At 48.2% G+C, this 24,415-nt stretch overlaps 1 protein-coding gene across 3 annotated transcripts in view; it reads right to left on the bottom strand.

The window, feature by feature from the left end:
* The window catches only part of LOC137420885 (dual oxidase 1), a 155,457-nt gene that overhangs the window by 120,975 nt on the left and 10,067 nt on the right, over positions 1-24,415 (bottom strand). For all 3 annotated transcript variants that reach the window (XM_068106361.2, XM_068106364.2, XM_068106360.2), the window contains exon 3: positions 1,928-2,005. In XM_068106361.2, coding sequence (XP_067962462.2) covers positions 1,928-2,005 — 78 coding nt within the window. The remainder of the gene's footprint in view (positions 1-1,927; positions 2,006-24,415) is intronic.

A 24,415-nucleotide genomic window follows, 5' to 3' on the forward strand; every position in this document is an offset into this window, starting at 1 on the left:
ATTTTTATATTGCAGGTACTTGCAACTCACCATAGGTGAGTTCAATTCCAAAGTAAAGGAGAATCACCTGCTTGAAATCCAAATATTTCTAACAAATTCTAAAAGGTGCCCATAATATAGTCCGGGCCATTTTAGGATTTCTGTGTGGAATAAGCTAAGATTTAGGAATGTTTTCAGCTTTTTTGTTTTTTTGCCACTGCAAACCAAAGAATTAAATATGTGGATACCAAAATATTTTTTCAATTTCAACAATTTCCTGGAAGAAATGGTGCATTGTTTTTTTTTTAATGCAAGGGTACCAATTTTTTTGGCCATGACTGTACAGTTGCGAAGACTCAGTTATGGCACTCTAGCCTTTGCAGAGTGATATTTAAAGCCTATGGTCACAAATAGACGAAAGCAGAGATGTGTATATTTGAACCCAATGATAGGACGTATCTGCATCCGGACCTTAACAAAATCTAATCGGACATAATATATATATATATATATATATATATATATATATATATATATATATATATATATATATATATATATATATATATATATATATATATATACATACATACATACATATATATATATATATATACACAAAGAATTAAGTTAAGCACCCCCCCCGTTTTTTTACAACCTCGCACATTACAAGTTCGTTGTCGTCAAAACAGTGTAATATACCCATGATATTGCTATATTTTCTGGAGAAGTGATATTATGGTCACATAAAAACATAACAATCATGCCGTTTTCATTATTTTATTCTGAATAATTTAAGGTGAAATTTTTTGGGAATTTTAGGCATATTTTCACCTCAATTTAAGTATGGAGCTATAGGTCCATCACGGACAGTGTGGATGACGTTTATGTTTTCTAACGTACAGTCATTGTTCTGAGAAGACCTCTAGCGATCTTTGCGTCAATAACGTGTGTAGGACCCACGTGATCGGATCACTACTCAACCCAACTCAACCCTACGAGTGCACTCATCTGCATTTCATCAATGGATAATTGCTAATGTCATACCAATCATTATTTGATCTCACATACCTTAGAATATATGCCAATGTATACATATACACAAAGAATATATATTAGGGGGTGCTTACCTTAATTCGTTGTGTAGGGGTGCTTAACTTAATTCTTTGTGTATATATATATATATATATATATATATATATATATATATATATAGAAGAGAGCCGTTGGTCTGTGTGTGTGTCTGTGTGTCGCCATTTTTCTCAGAGATGGCTGAACGGATCTTTGGCACACTTTCAGAGTTTCATCAGTGAGTGCCTGGGAGTGTTTTAGGCAGAAGGGGTGGAAGGGGGAGGCGATGGGGAGGGGGTTAGAGGGGAAGGAAGGGATGGGGAAGGAAAGGGAGTGGAATGGGAGGGGAGAAGAAGGGAGGGTGGAGGGGGAAAGGGCCAGAGAGGAGTGAGAAAGGCGAGAGGTGAGAGGACGGTTGTGGGAGCGAGAAGGGGGAGGAGCAGGGAGGAGAGAGAGAAGGGAAGGAGGTTGGAGCGAGGAAGCGGGGGAGGAGGGGCGGGGAGGGCAGGGAGAGTGGGAGAGTGACTATATTTTGTTGGTCATCTCACAGTGTTGGGGAATATCATCAAGATTCCAACAAAATCGCGGCTCATGGAAAATGTGGATTGTGCTCAAAAACGCCAAGCAAGAGTTCAAAAGATCCTTTCCATGTCATTTTTTCTCAAAACTGTGTGGGATAAGATGTTCTATGAAGCCTCTCATAATCTAGTTAGACAAAGCAAAGACAAACATGCATTACCCAATATATTTGATGTGATAGATATCGCTTACAAAACAAAACCGCACTTTCTGCATTTTCTGTGTAAACATCTTTCACCATCTTATACATTAAATCCCCACTTCAAACAGAAACTACGCCATGGGTCCTCCTCCATACCTGCGCTTCCCCAATCCGTGCGAGCGAGATTGTTATACCAGCCATCAAAGCGCTGGATTTCAAACAGCGGATAACCATCTGTGGGGAAAAAAATGGGTCAGTGCTTTCAACACAACACACGAGACCCGCTGAAACCCCATTCCACAACCCTTCACCTTCCTCCCCTTGTGATGTGAAGCATCCGTAATATTTAAGCCTCCCCCAATAGCATAGGGGAAGGCTTATTGCTGTTGTCAGGTTTGTTTCTACAGTTGGTGCCCCCAATTTTAATGGTACCACAGAGTTTCTTAGATCCCTATGAATACTAAACCACCATTTAGAATTTTTTCGCCTGCACTCTCAACATTCCAAATTTCCAAACTGTATCAATTTCCAAACTGTATCTTGGAGCTGGCTGGTACTTTCAGAATGAAATTTTACAGCAATAATGTGAATAGAAATTGCGCGGGGTTGACCTGACCTTTTTGACATTGACCTACTATTTAAGGTCATGACCTAATTAGAGACATTTTTCACCATAACTCGACTAAAGTTTTTGGATTGGAACAAAATTGCTCTCTTTAGAAAGCCTATAGAAAACCGAATTTACACTTCATTTACATCATAGTCTTCTGGGTTAAAGGTCAAGGTCAAATGGTAGTCTGAGGGGTCCAAATGGTCTGCAGTGGTACCACAGATTAGCTATATGTTAAGGGTCTAAAAGTCTGAAGTGTATGTGGTCTAAGGGGTCTTGAGGTCCAAAGGGTCTACAGCATCTAAAGGGTATGTTCCAATATTAGTTTGGGTCGAAGAAGCCTGAATGGGTCAAACGGGTTTAAAGGGTGTATAGCTTCTCAAGGGGTCTGAATGTCTAGGGGGTTTACATGAAAATGATGTAAATTCTTAAAAGCATCTAAAGGGTCTAAGATGCCTTAAGCATCTTATATGGTCTAAAGGGGTCTAAGCACTCAAAAGGGTCCAAAGGTTTAAAAGGAAAGTTCCAATAATACATAATTAATAGTCGTAGTCACAGTGCAACTGATGTTCAAATAGACATGTGGTCATGTTCAAACAAACATATCAGGCCAACACACCATATAATCGTTTAATTGAGACCATGCAACCTGTTCGACTTAATACTGTGTAAGGTTCTTATTTGGATTATTGTCACACCCAACCGCAACTCCACCTACTGGTTCGTAGGGCAGTAAGGCAGAGGTAATGTGCTGGGGCGACAGATGGACCTCACTGCTCACAGATCACGCAGCTTCGGCTGTTAATTATTATGGTGTGTTATGTTGTGTTGTGATATGGTGTGCGATATGATGTTATGGTGTGTGTGTGTGTGTGTGTGTGTGTGTGTGTGTGTGTGTGTGTGTGTGTGTGTGTGTTTCTGTCTGTGCCGTAACTCTTTTACCGTTTGAGCTTTTGTCACAAATTTTCAACAAAGCTTTATTATGAGAATATGGAGAAGACAAATTAATAATTTGTTCAGAAGGTCAAAGGTCAAGGTTGCATAAAATCATCAATTTTCATTTACCATTGAGTTTTCGTGTGTCTGTCCAGACCATAACCTTTTTTACCATTTGAGCTTTGGTCATCAAATCTTCAACAAATCTTTACTACAACAATATGGAGAACACTAATTGATAGATTAAAAAATAATATTTTAGCTGTTGTTTTCATCAAGTTTAGTTCGAGTACAAAGCTGATGAAGACCGGCTTTGCATTTTGAGATGTTTTCTAGTTACGTTTTCGTCAATTTATTTCACCGAGAAACCTCAGCAGTCTTAAGAGTTCATGACTATATGTTGCAAACAGACACTCCTGGCAAACTCCCTAAATATTCTCCACTCTATCAGGAACAAATTATCTTACAGTACCCGGTGGAATCCGGTTATCTGCATATATATTGAAAATATATAAATTAAATAAATATATAATATTGTTACGGTTTTTAGAACCGGCACTTGTAAATAATAATCCACTGTAAATAATTCCCTGTAAATATTCCCATTTTCTAAAGGTTAAAGGTCGCACCCAAATTAGTCCATATACAACACGTAGGACACCATAGGAACCTTTCAGTTATTTCCTTAGTCTGTGTTTTAGGTAAGGCTCTGTTTCCAATAGTTTGAATCTGCGTTGCATTAATCAAATAACATAGGTCCCTTTTCAATCCCAGTCAATTCCCATTCATTTTGCGGCTTGACTCTCTCCAAATTGTGGTACGCGCCTCTGCTCGCCCAGCAGCGTTCGCTGCCTGGCTCAAAACGCCATTACACACGCGGTCAAGCTGGAGAAAAAGGGGGAGGAGCGCCAAGGACAAAGGCGTGGCCCCGTCAACGTGTCACCAAGGGAGGAGTCGGTGAGCCCTCGTGACCAACCAGGGCCGAGGCGAGCTCACCGGTGGGTGTGTCTACAAGCAGGCGGCTTAATATGAGAGCGCGAGATATAAGTGCCGCGACGGACTACTTCTGGGACGAGAGCGACGGGAGGACGGGAGCGAGAGAGAGAGAGCTGGCTTGAGAGAACTGCGTGCACTAACAACTTCCAGCTAGGACTTCTGCCGAACATCAGCACATCAGGAACGTTGAGAGAGCCTCCCTCCCCGATATATGAACCCCAATAGATAAGGTCCGCTCGCATTAAACAACCTGCGAACAGCGCTGCCTGCCGAGTTTCGCCGCGGAACCGAAGCGTGGACCGAGGTGCAGCGTGGATCGGAGCCGGAGCCCACGCTGTCCATCTGCTTGAACCTTCCTTCCCTGCCACCATTACTCCTTTTGTGTAAGTCTGTTTGTGTTGTCCTGGGCGTGATAATTAAGACTGTATAAGGTTGCCCTGTGTCTGCTTCTTCTTCTTCTTCACTTGTACATTTACCCTTTCGTTTCCTCTTTAATTACTGTGGTAATAAATTCCTGTGTTCTTCCTTACTTTGGTTTCTTCTGTCCGATCGTCTTAGTCTTTTCACAATTGAATATACGTGGCACGATTTCGGCAATCGCTCAGGATCGGGTTAGTCAACCGCTAACGGCTCGGGCTTCGGATTGCTAACCGCTCGGCAAATTCCATCTTGTCCGCGGTCCGAGCAGGAGTTATCTCCCTGCTTCACGGCCAGGGGTAGCACTCAGGTATTTGGGACGTCATTGACCAATCACCCTGGCTACTCCCGACCGGAAGGAGCGTTATAACTTCGAGGGTTGGGGGAACGGCCAGCTTAAAAGACAAGGGGATTAACCCCCCCTTGATAACGGGAGTGCCGTACCGCGAATCCGCAACAATTTGCTGTCGGGGAGTGGGATTGAACCCAAACCAAATTTTAATCCATCTTAAAAAATTTGTTCAAAATTAAGAGCGGCCAAAATTTTTATTAACAACCAAATTGTATCGTGCCATGGATAATCAAGGCGTTCGGATGCCGGTGGAGGAGGTAGAAGAAGGGGTAGAGTCAACCCAGGACCCCAGGGAAGAAGTGGGAGGAATGGAAGAGGGGGTTGAAGAAGGTGCGGTAGAGGGGGTCGCAGGCACACAAAATGGCGGCGCCTCGCACATGGCGACGAGGGCCGCGCCCGCTGCGCAAATGGGAGGGATGAATATGCAGGACCTCATTGCGCAGCTGCAGGCAGCCGTACAAATGGGGTTGGGAAACCAAATCGAGGTATTAAAAAATGAATTGGGAAGCCAAATTGGGGGGTTGAGGAATGAAATGGGTGGCCAAATTGAGGGATTGAGTAAAGAGATGGGAGAAATGAGGGCCGATAGTGAGGGAATGGAAAAGAGAATGGGAGAGCGGCCAGAAGGCAAATTGGTAGGATTCGAGGACAAATTAGGGGACCAATTGGAGGACATAAATGGTCAAGCCCAATAAATTAATGAGGGGTTGGCAAGGGACAAGGCCACGTATGAGGCAAAAGAATTGGAGAGGGAGAGGGACCGCGAGTTGAGCGGGAGAGGTGCAGGGGTACGCGACGCTTGAGGAGCGCGGGAAAAGCGAAGTGGAGCGAAGCGCAGATACGTGGACTGATATAGAAATCACGACCCGGGGTATAGAAAAGCGAACGGCCGCAGAATTAAAAGAATTTTTTTTGAGCGCGCCGGCGGTCGTTGGGCTAAGAAAAGAAACCGAGCCAATAGTGGAAATTGGGGCGGAAGAGACATCGGACTTGGAAAAGCACTCGTGGAAGGAAGGAATGGAGCATGTGCAAAGTCCGTGTTCGCATCTTGATGCTGCACTTCCTAACCAAATGGAAAGTTTGCAGGTGGTGGAGCAAAGAAGAAGAATCCCGAAGGTGAGCCGGGTTATATATGGTGCTAAGAGATTTTTCGGAAAAGTGTTTGGCGCGAAAATATTTTTCGCGCGCTTGGGATTCAGGCGTAACCCGGGCGCTTGTGGAAGGTCCTTGGTGCGCGTTATGAAAGGAAATGGCACGCGTGTAAGAAAAACCTGTGCGTCGAAGAGTGAGTGTGTAACAGAGTATGGGTGTGAGGGTGAGAGTGACACGGAGTGTGAGTTAGTTGTGGCGAGTGAGAAAGAATGCACACCTGGAATGGTTGAGGAGCGTGTGTGAGAATGCACACCTGGGTTGGTTGTGGAGCGTGTGATTGGGTGTGCGACGGGGGATTGCACACCCATGGGTAGGTGTGTGCTGAGCGGGTGTGCAAGAGAGTGCAAACCCGTGAGTGTTACAGAGTACGTAACGGGGGAGGGGTGTGTGCGGGAGAGGTGTGTTATGGAGTGTGCGAGCAGCGATTGGTGTGTAACAGAGAGTGCGGTGGTGGAATTGAAGGCATGTGTGGAATGCATGAGAGGCGTTGGAGCGCCGCGTTTGGTGAGTGAGAGAAGGAACGCATGGTGTGAGTTTGCGAGTAAGGCATCGACGTTAACCGGGACAGCGTTCAGGCCGACGGATAGCCGACACGAGCTCTCGGTCCGTGACGGGCTTTGTGTGCTGCGTGGGCTGGCCGGGATCGTGGCCGTGTCGCTCCTGCACAGAGCGCCATGCACGATTCGGGCCGGGCTCCGCCTGCACGGTCGGTGCCGCGCTTTGTTAGGCAAAGCGGGCGGCCCGGTTCGAGGGGAAGGAGAAGGGTGTGAAGCGGCGCCCCCTTGTGGTGGCTGCGCTCCGGTCGGTCAAGGCTGGGCCATCGTGCTTGGGAGCGCAAGGCCTTGCGCCGAGATGGTGCTTGGAGCCTTGGCCCGACGAAACCTCCTCCCCTGAATCCGAATGCCGGACGGACCCAACCTGCAGGAGCCCAAACCACCCGAATTCATTGCTCGGCTTTGCGAAGCCGAGCTTTGATAATGTAATGATGTACCGAGAGGCTCAGAGTAGTGGACGGATGATAGTGATTGGGAAATTGATGGCAAATGGTATATGGTGTAGAGGGATGGTAAATCTACCATCCCTCCCATCAGTACTTTTTGGGCAGAGGAGCTTTAGCATTTATGGGGTATGGCGGTGAAAACCTAGCCAGGCAGGGCTTGGATAATGATTAGGGATCTAGGAAATGACCATAGGTAACTGTAGATTTAAGTAGCGACATTATACCTGTAGTGGGGACGTAGGTAGCTTATTTGGATTATAATGACGTGGGATGTGCAGTAGTATAAGGGTTGACTGGGAAGCACTAAGTCAGAGGGGAAACCAGGTAGTTAGATGATGCAGTGTGTTTGTGGTGAAGTTTATTGAATGAGGAATTGGTATGAGAGTCTTGCTGGTGAGCATATTGAAATGAGGAATTGAGAGGCAATGCTCGGGAAAGGTGTGTGTGTGTGTGAGCGTGGGAGAATCTGAGTGCCTGAGACAATGGTTTGGAGAAGTGAAAGTGTATTGAGCAGAGTATTGTGGATGTGTGTGATTGTGCATTGAGTGATTGACTTGCAAGGTGTGCAAGTGAAATACAGGTGTATGGAGAATGGTTGGATGGAATAGATGGTCTGGAGTAAATGGAGTATGGAATGAATGGTCTGGAATTAATGGTGTGGAGTGGTGTGTGGAATACGTGGAGTGGAGTGTATGGTGCGAAAGTGTGAATGGGGGAAGGATGGGCCCCTTCACGAACACCCGGGGAGGGTAGTTTAAAAGTAGGTAGAGGGAGTAGGTAAATTGTGCTTAGATATTGACATCTGTGGTGCGAAAGTAGCAGAGTACTGCTTGGATGGGTGCATTAGTGGAGTGAAATGGCTGGGCGTGTGGCCTGTTATTACGAATGGTTAAATGGGCACTCCGCCACTGTTAGTCTGTCAGCCAGGTGAGGCCGCAGGTAGGCTCTGGGAGCCAGTTAGAGTTCAATGGGGCCCGAGGATCCGATGGAGGACCCGGGTAGCCCGACGCCAGAGAGGGCGGTAGTGGGGTGAGAGAGCCAGAGGGCCTTCCCCAGTTTAGGGTGAGGAGCAGGTAAGTTCGGGTGGTGACGTATAGTGGTGGAGGTGTGCAGGTGAGCGGACCTGCTGGTGAGCCACACGACCCAGCCCCGAAATTGTGCAAGGGCACAGGGAGTAGAATCGGGGGAGTGAGACCCCAAATTGGTGAGCGCCACAGTATGTTCAATGGGAATTGGTTTTTAGAACCGCATCGTGTAAAATGGCCAATGGAATGGCAGGGAAAGACCCCGGGTAGTGTAAAGTGTGTTAAAGTCATTTAGAAAGTAGTTAAAAGGAAAATCTCTTTGCACCATCCGCATCCACTCGCCGAGGTGAGAAGACTCCACATCAATTTTTGCAAATGTTTGGTATGAAAGACACATCATGACGTGGGTGAGACATTGTCTGTTATTGCATCTCTTCCTCCTTAGGAGGGATTGATGACAAATTTGGATTAGGGGAGATATGGGAGACAGGACGTTAGCGACGGATTTGTAAATTGTGTAGATACAGGGAGGGGCAAGGGGTAGGATAGGTGACATGGGGGGTGACGAACGGTAGGGACTGGCTTTCTCAGCTCGCTCTCCCGCGCCCTTCATGTCGCATTGCCTTGTGTTGATGTGTACCCTTGCGCCCTTGCACCCCGCTAACCCTGCTTTGTTTTCCTTCCCCACTCATGGACCGTGGTCTTTGTGTGCCGAGGGGAAAGTGTGCAGGTGTCGCAGGTGTCGCAGTTGTGCGCCCGCACCCTCGCTGCTTGCCTGCCTGGACCGGTACACCACCTATGGACCACACGTTCTGTGGCCTAGCCCACTTATGGACCACACGTTTTGTGGCCGAGCACCACTTTATGGACCACACGTTCTGTGGCCTGGCATCTCTGCTGGAAATCGACCTTTGCTGCCAGCGTCTTGCTTGCGGACCACGGTCAAGGTGGCACCTATGCCAAGCAGGTGGACCACCTTAGTTGGCCCCTGCTGGCCGTAATTTTTTTAAAAATGGATGCGGTTTGTGTCCTTTTTATTGATTAAATAGGCCGCAAGAAAGAAAATCAAGACGCCAAGAAACATCGGCCCAGCAGCCATCGGCCCAGCGGAAAAGACGCCAGTTTATTTTTGGAAATGTGTATGACTGTGCATTTGATGGTGCTTTTTGGTAGTGCTTTTTGTGCTTTTTAGTGCACTTTATTATTTGATTGTGCATTTCTGTGCATGTGGGTATGGTGTATCGGTACAGTGCAGTGCATGACCTTTCCTCTTTTCAAAAGCTCTGCTTTTGTCTTCCCAAAAGACAGGTCCTGGGTTCTAGTTGTAAATAATCCAAATAGTAGTAGTGTCTTTGTAAATAATGCTCCCCACCGGCTTTATGTGTAGTTTGCAAATTAATTCCGCAATTCGGTTAGTCTGTGGTCGTGCGTCTGCCAGGTAGAATGCAATGCAGCAGGCGGGACATATCTAGTTTTAAAAATGTCGCACTCAGGGTGAGGTTAACACGAGAGGGTAACTACACCTAAGTGCCACACATAATTGTAAAAGATATCCCTTGTGAATCGGCCCGCGACGGCCCTGGAGAAAGGGAGGGTGCAGTGTTACGGTTTTTAAAACCGGCACTTTAAAATAATAATCCACTGTAAATAATTCCCTGTAAATATTCCCATTTTCTAAAGGTTAAAGGTCGCACCCTAATTAGTCCATATAAAACACGTAGGACACCATAGGAGCCTTTCAGTTATTTCCTTAGTCGGTGTTTTAGGTAAGGCTCTGCTTCCAATAGTTTGAATCTGCGTTGCATTAATCAAATAACATAGTTCCCTTTTCAATCCCAGTCAATTCCTATTCATTTTGCAGCTTGACTCTCTCCAAATTGTGATGCACGCCTCTGCTCGCCCAGCAGCGTTCGCTGCCTGGCTCAAAACGCCATTACGCACACGGTCAAGCTGGAGAAGAAGTGGGAGGAGCGCCAAGGACAAAAGCGTGGCCCCGTCAACGTGTCACCAAGGGAGGAGTCGGTGAGCCCTCGCGACCAACCAGGGCCGAGGCGAGCTCACCGGTGGATGTGTCTACAAGCGGGCGGCCTGATATAAGAACGCGAGATATAAGTGCCGCGACGGACTACTTCTGGGATGAGAGCGATGGGAGGAAGGGAGGACGGGAACGAGAGAGAGAGAGAGCTGGCTTGAGAGAACTGCGTGCACGAACAACTTCCAGCTGGGACTTCTGCTGAACATCAGCACGTCAGGAACGTTGAGAGCCTCCCTCCCCGATATATGAACCCCAATAGATAAGGTCCACTCGCGTTCAACAACCTGCGAACAGCGCTGCCTGCCGGGTTTCACCGCGGCACCGAAGCGTGGACCGAGGTGCAGCGTGGATCGGAGCCGGAGCCCACGTTGTCCATCTGCTTGAACCTTCCTTCCCTGCCACCATTACTCCTTTTGTGTAAGTCTGTTTGTGTTGTCCTGGGCGTGATAATTAAGACTGTATAAGGTTGCCCTGTGTCTGCTTCTTCTTCTTCCCTTGTACATTTACCATTTCGTTTCCTCTTTAATTACTGTGCTAATAAATTCCTGTGTTCTTCCTTACTTTGGTTTCTTCTGTCCGATCGTCTTAGTCTTTTCACAATTGAATATACGTGGCACGATTTCGGCAATCGCTCAGGATCGGGTTAGTCAACCGCAAATGGCTCGGGCTTCGGATTGCTAACCGCTCGGCAAATTCCATCTTGTCCGCGGTCCGAGCAGGAGTCATCTCCCTGCTTCACGGCCAGGGATAGCACTCAGGTATTTGGGACGTCATTGACCAATCACCCTGGCTACTTCCGACCGGAAGGAGCGTTATAACTTCTAGGGTTGGGGGAATGGCCAGCATAAAAGACAGGGGGATTAACCCCCCCCCCCCTTGGTAACGGGAGTGCCGTACCCCGAATCCGCAACAATATATAATGAAAGGTTAAAAATTTTCATTTCGTTTAAATCGAGGAAGACCGAGAAGAAGGCCTGTGTTGGCCCAAAGCATGTCTGAAAATTAAAGATCGATCGTCTTGAAGCTACGTCCACTACTTATTTAATTTTTTCTGATGAATATATATATATGTATATATATATACACATTATACATACATATACACATAATATACATTATTCATATACAGACTTGGCATTTAATATGGAATATTATTTTTTTCTTGACTTGGGTTTACTTTCTGAACTCGGTATATCAATCTGGTGAGTTTCTTTTACGCTTCGGTGATTTCTTTGTTAAAAGAACCATGTCAATGATTGTCTGTCGCAGCAAGAAGTCAATAACAAGATTATATCACAGGTGGCGTGACAAAATGTACGGACAGGTACATTTGACGATTGGCTTCACAATCGGGTATATAAGGGTTGTTGCGTTCTGTATTCGTGGAAAACAACTGCTGCACGTCTGCAAAAGTTATTGCCGCTTCCCCTGGAGATGGTCCGTCAACTCGACAATGCTGTTTGTCATTTAGTGGTGGCTTTACGAAATTCCAGCATGAAACAGCGTGCTATTGCTCAGCAGTATGGCATCACTCAAGGTCAGGTGTCAAAGATCCTGAAACGAAATGCTCAGAGGGGTGTCCCAACTCCAATACCGAGGTCAGGACGTCCCCGCAGAACCACAAGGAGGGATGATCGCCAGCTGCACCGGTTAGTCCGCAATGGCCGTACCAAGTCAGCTAATCGGCTTAGGACTGAGTGGCAGCAACTGACAAATATGCCTGTATCCAGAAGGCTAGTCAACCAACGACTGGTTCAAGCAGGCTATCGTGCCAGGTGTCCCCTGAGAAAGCCACGTCTGACCAGACAACACCGCCAGCGCTGATTGCAGTGGGCCAGAGAGCACCGTCAATGGCAGCCAGGACACTGGAATCACGTGATCTTCAGTGACAAGTCTAGATTTCTGGTCTATCGTCAATATGGCCGCGTCCGAGTGCGCAGACAAGTGCATGAAGCCTACAACGAAGATTGTATAGTGCCAAGAGTCCAAGCTGGAGGTGGTGGGGTGACCGTTTGGGCTGCTTTTCATGCAGGGGGCAAAACTGACCTGGTTGTTCTGAATGGAAACCTGAACCAGTTCAAGCACAGGGCCATTCTGGAAGAAACATTGCTTCCATTTGCTCGTGCAGCCTTTCGAGGAAACTTTGTCTTCCAAGATGACAATGCACAGCCTCATCGTGCTCGCATGATCCAACACTTTCTTGCTGACCGTGGTGTAGAGCATATGGAGTGGCCTGCCATGGTGTCGTTGGAGGTATTGACTTATATAGGGTTGGGTTTCTAAGGCTTATATCAAAATATTAACTTATATCAAATAAGTCTTTTAAGGTGAAAGCGCGATGACGTCACCACGTCACGCGGCACGAATGCGCGCCTGTGTCGTTGGAGGTATTAACTTCTATAGGGTTGGTTTTCTAAGGCTTATATCAAAATATTAACTTATATCAAATAAGTCTTTTAAGGTGAAAGCGCGATGACGTCACGCGGCCTTGCCTAGATGTAGGCCGCACCTCATTTTGTCGAATAAAGTGGTATTCGGGTGGTTCCAGTATTTGGGACCGCAGGGACGGAAAGTGCAGGTACGGGGTGCCAGTCACTCCCCAGCCGGCCCGCTCTGAAGGTTCGGATCGGGACACCGGGATTCATTCCGGTCGCCCGGTCAGCCCGGAGGTGGGGGTGCGGGGCCTGTCACGGAACGTCAAAACAAACGGCCTGCCGGGGCCGCCCAAAAGTCAGGCGTGAGGGGCGCGTCCACTAATGGAACGCCTCTCGCTTCCCAGATCGAGGGCCACGTGGTCAGGAGAACCTCGTCCCTTCTGGTTGCCTTGCCGTCCCACCGTGAGCGCTGGTCAGGGTGCACTTCAAACTAAGCTTAAGTGTCAAGCGTTAAGTTCCTCCTTGCCCTCGCAAGGGAAAGGCTAGGGTCAAGCTCTTCCAAATTTCCAAACACTAGAAATCGGACGTCTCAAATTAATTAATTAATTTGTTAATACATCTCAGTCGCCCACGACCTCTCCAGCGCGGGCGTCGAACCAGTCCATTTCCGGTGCGACCGGGCCGAATATCGGCCCGGCCGTGGCCGAAGCCGTTGATTCCGCCGTAGCACGCTAACGCGTAGGCTCGCACGTCCCTGGTCCGCCTGGGCTCCGCGGGTGTCCTACCGTGCCCGGCGCCGCTATTCTCTCAAACTTCCGGGAGTAGGTGCCGGTGCCCGGGGACGGAGTTCGCTGTCTAAACATGGTAGCGCTAGGCCAGTGGGACCGCCGGGACTCACGTGCACTCACACGTTGTTCTGCGCGTGGGCGGCAGTATCAGACCGGGGCGCCCAAACGCTCCCCGGCTAAAGTTCATCCTGGAAGCGCCCACATTGTGCGGACAAACCCCACCAAGTCGAGGGCCACGTGGTCAGGAGAACCTCGTCCCTTCTGGTCACACTGTGCCTATCGGCCGGCCTCAAAGACCGAAATTGTGACTATGTCACCCTAAAAATCAAGAAATCAATCAAGATCAAGATCAAGATCAAGAAATCAATCAATCAATCAAGAAATCAATCTAAAAATCAATAAAAATATATGAATCCGATAGAGAACTTGTGGGCAGAATTAACGCGTCAAATCGACAACTTGGACCAGCAGCCTGCCTCTGTGCGTGAATTGCAGCAGGCTATTGTCACTGCATGGCAAGCGATTCCTGTCCAAACCTTGGCAAATCTCGTGAACAGCATGCCTCGACGTGTACGTGCTCTCCTGAATGCTCGTGGGGGTTACACGAAGTACTGAACTGTAATTTTACTGTCTGTAATCCCAGTCGTAATTTAACTTTTATTTTTCTTAAAAATTTTTTTTGGCTAATGTGCAAAATAAACTACTTCTGGAAAACGTACAGAGGTTTAATACAGTACTGTCCATGAATTGAGTTCGATGTCAGTTTACATCACTTTCAAGGATCAATTTATTTGCTTCGAAATGTCAACTGTGGTTTTTGTTTCTTCTAAAGGTCACATTAACAAAATCTAGAATAATTTCAACATTATTCCAATGAACTCTTGGTTCTAAGTCATCTTGAAAAGTAAGTTCACCCCCACAAAAAAAATATTCCATATTAAATGCAAAGTCTGTATATACATAGACACATATACAAATATATATACATATATACTGTTACGGATTCGTTACTTCCGTTGTTGTGGTTTTCATCCACTGTAAACATTTTTGATTCCATGTACTATTATTGTTGTCGTTTAAGGGAAAATGGAGATTATTATTTTCTTAAAAGGTAAAAAGTTAATGTATTAAATGAAACCGGAACCGGACGACGACGAAGAGGAAGAGGAGGAAAAAAAGGCGGAGCGAGTGAGTCGGACAATAAGCCAATCTTCGAGGTCTGGAGAGAACGATTGGCGAACGAGAGTCACGTGTGAACTTTGGGTTTCCCAGGAAAGGGATTCCTGCGACAGAGTTGTTATCGCTGTGACAGATCAACCTGCGTCTCAGCTTTTGCGGTTGATTCCGAGGAGAATCATCGTAGTGCTGTTACACCTCGAGAACGGGCCGTCGGCTATTTTGACTCGCGCGCTTTGCGCTTCACTCAAGGTTTTTCACTTCGCTTTAACCATTGTCACTGCATTCAGACGTGAATCTGGTGTGTGTGTGTCACGTGGCTTTTGAGCTGGGAAATCTGTGGTTCGCCGATTTGGAGCCGTGGAACGTCCACACCCGAGGGTGTGATTTCCCAGTCGCCTTGAGGGCGCCTTTGCGCAGCTTTGCCAGCGGGACTGTGACTGTCATCCGAACGGGATTATCATCTAGATTAGACATCGTTCTGACGATCGCTGGAGTGGATCGACTTTGGCTTGATGCCGGAATAGAGACATTGGGGAATGTTCTTCTTTTCGCTCACTTGGAGCACAGTGAGTCATATTGTACGAACCTGATGGTACCATCATAGGAAGTATATATTGGTTGTACAATTGATTACTATTGTTGTACTGTTATTCTTGTGTGATCTTAATACAATACTTGTTTGGTGGTAACAATTGGTGTGGTTTCATCATTGATCTTTGACGTACAGAATAACACATCTTTCTGCCGTGACTCCTCTCGGGGCTCGGAGGTACACCATGACCAGGGGGTTTGGGGAGGAGCACGTAACATATACACATATACATTATACATATATATACATAAATATATATATATATATATATATGTATATATATATATATATATATATATATATATATATATATATATATATATATATACACATATATATTGTTACAGACGTGGCTTAGATGTTATTTACCGAGCGGTTTTGGTATGACCACGTCTGCACAAGTTACCCGATTATACCCGAACGTTGACTAATCGCGCTGCGCTAGGTCAATAAAGGAAAAGGACACCCGGCTGGGATTAAAATGACACGACACCCAGGGTTCAGTTCTCAAGCCCTCCGGAGGAGGTTATATTGTTACGGAAGGTTAGATTACAAGGACGAGAGGTACAGCATAGAAAGACAAGCACTTAGACACAATCTTATATTATTCCCAACAGACGACAGATAAACGGGACAAAAGGCTGACTCACACGGGGTTTGATGGCGAGGAAAGCGGGTATCGATGGCTCAAGGTGCACTCTTGGCTCAAGGACAGGGTCGACCCGGTCCGGTCTAGAGATGCGGGGAGGTCGCAGCGCTCGGATGGCGTCTTGTCTGCTCAAGCTGGGGGCGCATCTCTCGTCACGTCCGCTACGTGGCCGCGTATATCCGGCGGGGAGTGACACGCCCTCGGCTCGTTAGCTCTGCCTCGTGGAATCGGCACGTTGCTTCTCATTGGGTGCGTGCGGGGGGTTTACCAGGCTCCGCCCTTGACGAGGAGCTGACAGCTAGCCCCTTTGTGGTAACCCCGTGGAGCGCATGGTCTGGAGCGCATTGTCAATGGCGGCTAACCGAGCCGGTGTCAGGACGCACACTCCCCCCCGCGCAGCGCCGTGCCCCTCTGTTGTTGTTGTTGTTGTTGTTTGGGGAAGAAGATGGGAGGAGGTATGGGAAAGGTCCTAAACTCACTACTGGTGCCATATAATCACATTCTGGTGCAACGAAGAGTCATAATTAATGGAAACGAGTCCTTAACTGACATAGACTAAGAATAACTAGCAAGATGTCCGAAAGTTGTCTACGTGTGGTGCGGTGGACCTGGGCACGACATTTAATGGGGGAAAAAGGGGAAGGTCGGCTCTACTGATTGTTGTTTACAGACAATGGGACGAGGGAATGGGGGATTGGGGATAGTTGGGGAGTATTGGGGAAATAGGGGAATATTTACAAGCGGATATGGAGGCCAAATTCCATATTCGCAACATTGCACCCTTCTCTACCCTCGGGGCGTCCCGACCCGATAAATTTTTACCTACTTTAGTGTGGCACGCAATGTAGTTCCCTCTACTATTAACTCTACCCTGAGTGCGACAGTTTTACAGATATTCACAAATGAGTAAGTATGTCCCCCTGCGACGTTGCACCCTTCTCCTCACAAACACACCCACAGGATAACCGAATCCGGAAAGAATCCTCAAACTAAACATACAGCCGGTAGGGAGCATTATTTACACAAGACTACGCTGATATTTACACTACGATCCAGGACCTGTTTTTGGAGGAACACATGTAGATGTTATGCATAGAGAGAGCACGCATGCTAGCATCGATACACCAACCCACGAGTGCTCTGTGGCCTACGGCCTTTAATAATGTGCAGAGCACCCCTTCCAAGCATCAAGCACCACCCCATCACACAGTGAGCACCATCCGGTGCACCAATAAAGTGTTTACAAATCACCGGTGGTGTCGCAGCCGGCCGATGTTCTGCCGCTGGTCTTGCCTTCATGTGGTGCACTTGGCCTTCTTACTTCTTTTAAACAAAATAAAGAAAGGCGCCAACCGCGTCCATTTCTTTATTGTGGCCGTCAGGGGGCCAACTATAAGTGGTTCACCTGTATGGCATAGGTGCCACGTTGACCCATAGGTCCATCCACGGGTGGCGCTTGGCCGCAAAAGAGCTGCGGTCCATTGTGGGTGGCCACAAACATTGCGGTCCATATGGTGTATCGATCCAAGCAGCAAACAGCGAAAGTGCAGGCCCACAACTGCGAAGCCAGCACCTCTCTCTCCTCTCTCTCTACCCCAAAGCCAGATCCTCGGAGGTGGGAGACAAAAGAAGCAGACAAGTGAGTAAGGTGGTAAGGGCGCAAAAGTGCACGCAATGCAAGGTAATGCACACTGGGGGCACATGGGAACCAGGTGAGACAGGTACGTTCCTACCGTACGCCCCCCCCCCCCCCCCACCAGGTAACCTACATGGCCCCTCCCTTACCCCTTACTGTATCCACAAAACACAACACTACCCATAAACATCTACTTTACAAATCAACAAACATCCCTACTGTCTTCCCCGTTCCTCCCATAAACCAAATTCGTCTTCTCTCCCTCCTAACCAATCAAATTTGCCATTTTCAACTCTCATCAAAATTTGCCATCTCCAACTCAACATCAAAATTTGCCATTACCAATTCATCATCAGTCCCTCCTAGGGAGGGAGAGATGGAATCACCCCAATGTCTCATCCACGTCGTGATGCGTCTCACAAATCCACACAGCAATTCTCATTTCTGCAACAAAACAAAGAAAACACAGGTGTGGAGTCATCATCATCACCACAGGTAAGTGGCTGCGTATGGTGCGACAGGTTCATCAATCCTAACTATTTCCTAAATGACTTTATCAACTTTACACTACCCGGGGTCTTTCTCCGGCCAAACCATTGGCCCTCTTACACTATGGGTTCTAAAAACCAATTCCCATTGGCCAAACTGTGGTGCTTTTCAATTTGGGGTCTCACTCCCCCGATTCATCTCCCGGTGCCCTCGCACAATTTCTGGGCTGTGGCGTGTACCTCTCCCAGCGGGTCTACCCACCTGCACACCTCCACCACTGCAGTTGCCACCCGAGCTTACCTAGCTCCTCACCCTAACCTAACTAACTGGGGCAGGCCCTCTGGCGCTCTCCCCACTCGGTGCCCTCTCTGGCACTGGGCTACCCGATCCACACCCGGGATCCTCAGGCACCCACTCACAACTACCGGCTCCCAGAGCCCACCTGCGGCCTCACCTGGCCGACATCCTCACAGTGGTGGAGTGCCCAACCAACTACACACACTAACAGGCTACACGCCCAGCCATTTCCACAACACTAATGCACCCATCCACAACACCATTCTGCAACCGCACCACAAATGCCAATATCCAACCACAATTTACCTGTACCCTCTACCTAACACTTACACTACCCGCCCCGGGTATCCGTGATGGGGGTCCACTCTTCCCCCATTCACACCTTCGCACCATGCACACCACTCCGTACCACTTACTCCAACTCTCTCCACCCACCTGTACCTGCACACCTGTGCTCTCACACCTGGTGCCACCTGCACCCTTCTCTCCCCAAGCGCATTCGCGCTGATCCACAACACTCACTACTCATACACTGCTCCTCACACCTGTCCAGTTGCACACCTGTGCAATCACACCTGTTCAATTCTCACACACACGGCATCATCTCAGCTAACTACTCCCTTCTGAAACTTGCGCTTCCCAGTCGTCCCTTTAAACTATTGCGCTCCCTCGTCATTATCATCCACACTAATCTACCTGCGTCCCCACTACAGGTATCAGTCACTACCTAACCTTATCGTCACCTAATGTCATCTTCGCTAGATCCCTATCAATATAACCTAACCCACCCGGGCTAGTTTTCACTGCCATACACCCCATAAGCTATTGCTCCTTTGCCCCCCCACATGGGAAGGGTGGCAGGGATGCCATCCCACCACATCGGGGGTCTCTCACTACCAATTTTGCACATCAAATTTCAACAAATTAAAAATTTGGCCAATCACTGCCCATCATCTGCCAATCACTACTGCCAATCCCTTGCCAATCATCAAATTTTGTTTTTCTCTAATTTTGGGTCCAAAACACTAACCTCATCACCCAGTCTACTCACTAATACCTCTCGGTGCGCCAATCCCTGTCCAAAGCCCGGCTTCGTGAAGCCAAGCAATGGATGCTGGTTGTTTTGTGCCAGCGGCTGGATGCGTCCGGCACTCGGTGCAGGGACGGGGGCTTACCCGGGCCGAGATCCCACGCATCACCTCGGCGTGGAGCCATCCAATGTCCCGATCTCGACCTGCCGGCACGTCTCACCAAAAAGTGGTCGCCATGACGACCCTTTCTATCGGGCTGCCAGCTCCGCCTAGTGGAGCACGGACGCGGCCGTTCAAAGCGAGGCCCAGCACGCACCGAGGGCCCGCTTCGGCTAAAAGTCGCTCTAACCTCTAACCCGTTTAACGTCGATGCTTCACCTGGACGCTTACACCCCACAGCCCGTTCCTTGCTCACACATCCCGCCGTGCCCATGCTCCTCGTACCTTTCCTTACACACCCAGGTACACCCATTCCACTCACAGCCTTGGTCACACACCTGACCACCGAACACTTTGGCACACATTCGTTGCTCGCACACCTCACCAATACACCGCTTCGCACCCCCTCCTCGGTCACCTCCTCTGTGACAATCACAGGTGTGCTCTCATTCGCACACCCAACCACGTGCCTCACCACCAACTCCAGCGTGCATTCCCACTCACGCTCTACCATTCCAGGTGTGCATCCTTCCATCCCAGGTGTACATCCTCGCTCACCTGTCACAACTAACTCACGCTCCATGTCACTCTCACTACTTTCACCTCCATTCCTGACAGCGCACTCACCCTTACTCTTGACAGCGCACTCTTTCCCCATGCACCTGTCCGTCACACACCTTTCTCGCGCACACTCTCCCGTCACACCCTCTGTAACACTCACCACAGGTGTGCATTCTTCCTTGCCTTTGACAGCGCACTCTTTCCCCATGCACCTGTCCGTCACACACCTTCCTCGCGCACACTCTCCCGTCACACCCTCTGTAACACTCACCACAGGTGTGCATTCTTCCTTGCCTTTGACAGCGCACTCTTTCCTCATGCACCCGTCCGTTACACACCTCTCTCGCGCACACTCTCCCGTCACACCCTCTGCAACACTCACCACACCGCGCTTCCATGTGCCCCCTCGCACACGCGCTACGACCGACTCATTCTCGCCAGCACCCTCACTACTCCTTGGCACGCACTTTTTCCTCACACACCCCAGAGTCGGACTTTCTTGCACACCTCCTTTTTCGCACACCAGACCTGTCGCACACTTCACCCACGGCCTCTCACGAACACCGGGGTCTATCTCGACCCCCAAGCTTATTAAATCCCCTGGCGCATCATACGCACGACCATATTGGTCACCACTTACACCGGGTCCTCTTCCTCTTCGCTTCTCCTCCATCACCTGCGAATCCCTCATCCGGTTAATGAGCACATCATCACGATCCAAACACAGACTTTGGACCAATTCTTTTATCTCCTCTTTTATCTCTTTCTTATCCCCTCTCCGTCGCTTCTTAATTTCGCTCATCCCTTCTTCCACTTCTTCTAATTTCTGCTTCACCTCTTTTATGTCCCGGTACGTCTCCTCAAGCTCATCCTCTAAGGCTACCTTGACCGTTTCCATGTGCGTCCTCACCTGCCGGTCCGTCGTCTCCATTACCTCTATCACCTCGTCCAACCTCGTTGTCAGTCCCTCACGTACCATCTGACATTCCCTCTTCGTCGCTATCAAGTCATTTTTTAGGTCATTTTGTGTCGCTTTTAAACCTCCTAATACCACAGTGTTCCTTTGAACCTGCTCCGTTAGTCCTTTTTGTCCCTCCGTCAGCTGTTCCACCTCCTGCGTCAGGACCTCTATGCCCCCTTGTAACTTTACAGTCCCCTTTCTCACCTCCTTCTCCATGTGCTCCTTACAGTGCCTCACCTCCTCGCGCACTCCTCCGACCTCCTCACTCACACCTCTTCTGATCTCCTCTCCCATCACTTGCATCTCCTGCCCAGATGCCACCCTCATCTGCTCCATTTCCTCCCTGTGAGCATCCAGTTTGGCTTCTACCCCCATTCTGACCCCCTCTATCTGCTGCCCCATTTGGTTAACTTCCCTTTCCGCTTGGTCCCACATGTCCCTCAATTTGCCTTCCATGGTGTTTTCTAACCCCTCTAACCCTTTTTGCATCCCTTCCATTTGATTCTCTTGAGCGGCCATTCTGTTTTCTACCCCCGTTAACCCCTCCTGTATTTCCCCTAATCTATCGTCTAATTTCCCAAATTTCATGTCTAATCCCTTAAAATTATTGTCTAATCCCTTAAAATTATTGTCTAATCCCTCACTGGTACCCCTCGCTTCGTCCCTCATTACCCCTATTTTGCCCTCCAATCGCTCACCCTGAGCATCCATCCGGTTCCCCATTACCCCCATTTGGTCCTCCAATCGCTCACCCAATCGCTTACTATCAGCCCTCATTTGCTCACTATTAGCCCTCATATCGTCCTTCTGCAGGTTGAGGGACGCCTGCATTTGCGCCATAAATTGCTCCATGAGGGCCTGCATTTGGGCCATCCCTCCCACTTGTGCAGCGGGTGCGGCCGCCGTAGCTATTTGCGAGGCGCCATTTCGCGCGCCCGTTACCTCGTGCGTGACGACGCTATTTTGCGAATCTGCTACCCTCACTGCTTCGCTCTCCTCTTGTCCCTCAATTTGGTCCTGGATCGACCCTGCCTCACTCTCCCCTACCGGACCCCAGCTGTCTTGGTCTGCCATAGCGCGACTTTCAAAATACGGGTTTTTATACAACAAAACAAAATTTCGACCGTTATAATTTCGTCGAGCGCAGTAAACGCGCTCCGAATCGATTCTCCCTCCCTGGTTTGGGCCTAACAACGCGCGGGAAACGCGCTCCGAATCGATTCTAATTGTTACAAATTTGGGCCTAATAAATTTAGTCCCGGGTTCGAATTCCACTCCTCGACACCAATTGTTACAGACGTGGCTTAGATGTTATTTACCGAGCGGTTTTGGTATGACCACGTCTGCACAAGTTACCCGATTATACCCGAACGCTGACTAATCGCGCTGCGCTAGGTCAATAAAGGAAAAGGACACCCGGCTGGGATTAAAATGACACGACACCCAGGGTTCAGTTCTCAAGCCCTCCGGAGGAGGTTATATTGTTACGGAAGGTTAGATTACAAGGACGAGAGGTACAGCATAGAAAGACAAGCACTTAGACACAATCTTATATTATTCCCAACAGACGACAGATAAACGGGACAAAAGGCTGACTCACACGGGGTTTGATGGCTAGGAAAGCGGGTATCGATGGCTCAAGGTGCACTCTTGGCTCAAGGACAGGGTCGACCCGGTCCGGTCTAGAGATGCGGGGAGGTCGCAGCGCTCGGATGGCGTCTTGTCTGCTCAAGCTGGGGGCGCATCTCTCGTCACGTCCGCTACGTGGCCGCGTATATCCGGCGGGGAGTGACACGCCCTCGGCTCGTTAGCTCCGCCTCGTGGAATCGGCACGTTGCTTCTCATTGGGTGCGTGCGGGGGGTTTACCAGGCTCCGCCCTTGACGAGGAGCTGACAGCCAGCCCCTTTGTGGTAACCCCGTGGAGCGCATGGTCTGGAGCGCATTGTCAATGGCGGCTAACCGAGCCGGTGTCAGGACGCACACTCCCCCCCGCGCAGCGCCGTGCCCCTCTGTTGTTGTTGTTGTTGTTTGGGGAAGAAGATGGGAGGAGGTATGGGAAAGGTCCTAAACTCACTACTGGTGCCATATAATCACATTCTGGTGCAACGAAGAGTCATAATTAATGGAAACGAGTCCTTAACTGACATAGACTAAGAATAACTAGCAAGATGTCCGAAAGTTGTCTACGTGTGGTGCGGTGGACCTGGGCACGACATTTAATGGGGGAAAAAGGGGAAGGTCGGCTCTACTGATTGTTGTTTACAGACAATGGGACTAGGGAATGGGGGATTGGGGATAGTTGGGGAGTATTGGGGAAATAGGGGAATATTTACAAGCGGATATGGAGGCCAAATTCCATATTCGCAACAATATATATATATATTGCTATATATATATTATATTGCTGCGTATTATATTATATATTATATATTATATTATATATATTATATTGCTGCGTATTATATTGCTGCATATATATATATTGCTGCGGTTTTGAGATTCGCACATCGAACTCATTGAAGGTTAAAGGGTTGCCCCCCATAGTTAGTCACACGAGCAACATAAAGGCCCATTTGTAGTATAGTTATGTCTTAGTATGTGTAAGAATAGGCCATTTCCCCTCTTCGTGCCTGCGTTGTGTAAAGACATGAGAATAGGTCCTCCATTCATTTTGCATCCCACCTCCAATTCTACCTCTATGGGCGTAATTGATCCCGCGCCCCATTCGCCTGCCCACTAGTCGAGTAACACGAGGTACAGTCACGTGAAAAAGAAAGTACACCCCATGTAAAGTTTTGACTTTTTCAACATATTTCAACATACAGCTATTTGATCTTCATTTCAACAATATTGATAGATAAAGGTGATATAATATAACAAATATCATGAAACATTTACATTTTGTAGTCCATTGTATAATTTAAATAAACATAAATGCAGATTTCGCATGTGGAAAAGTAAGTACACCCTTGGCTCTAATAGGTGGTATTGCCCCCTTTCGCAGAAACAACCTCAAGTAGGCGTTTCTTATAACTGTCGACCAGTCTCTGACATCGACTGGGAGAAATTTTTGCCCACTCCTCCATGCAGAATTCTTTCAGCTGTGCGATGTTTGAGGGGTTTCCTGCATGCGCAGCTCGTTTCAAATCCCCCCACAACATCTCGATGGGATTTAGATCCTGGCTTTAAATTGGCCATTCCAGAACCCTCCATTTCTTTCTTTTCAGACATTCCTTGGTGGATTCACTGGTATGTTCAGGGTCATTGTCATGTTGCAAGGTCCACCTTCGGTTGAGCTTCAACTTTCCGACAGATGGCCTCATATTGTCCTCAAGCACCCTCTGGTACAATGAAGAATTCATAGTGGTTTCTATGATGGTGAGCTGCCCAGGCCCTGATGCAG

Source organism: Myxine glutinosa, chromosome 2 (assembly GCF_964187855.1).
Source record: "Myxine glutinosa chromosome 2, kmMyxGlut1.1, whole genome shotgun sequence".
NCBI classification, from domain to species: Eukaryota; Metazoa; Chordata; class Myxini; order Myxiniformes; family Myxinidae; genus Myxine; species Myxine glutinosa.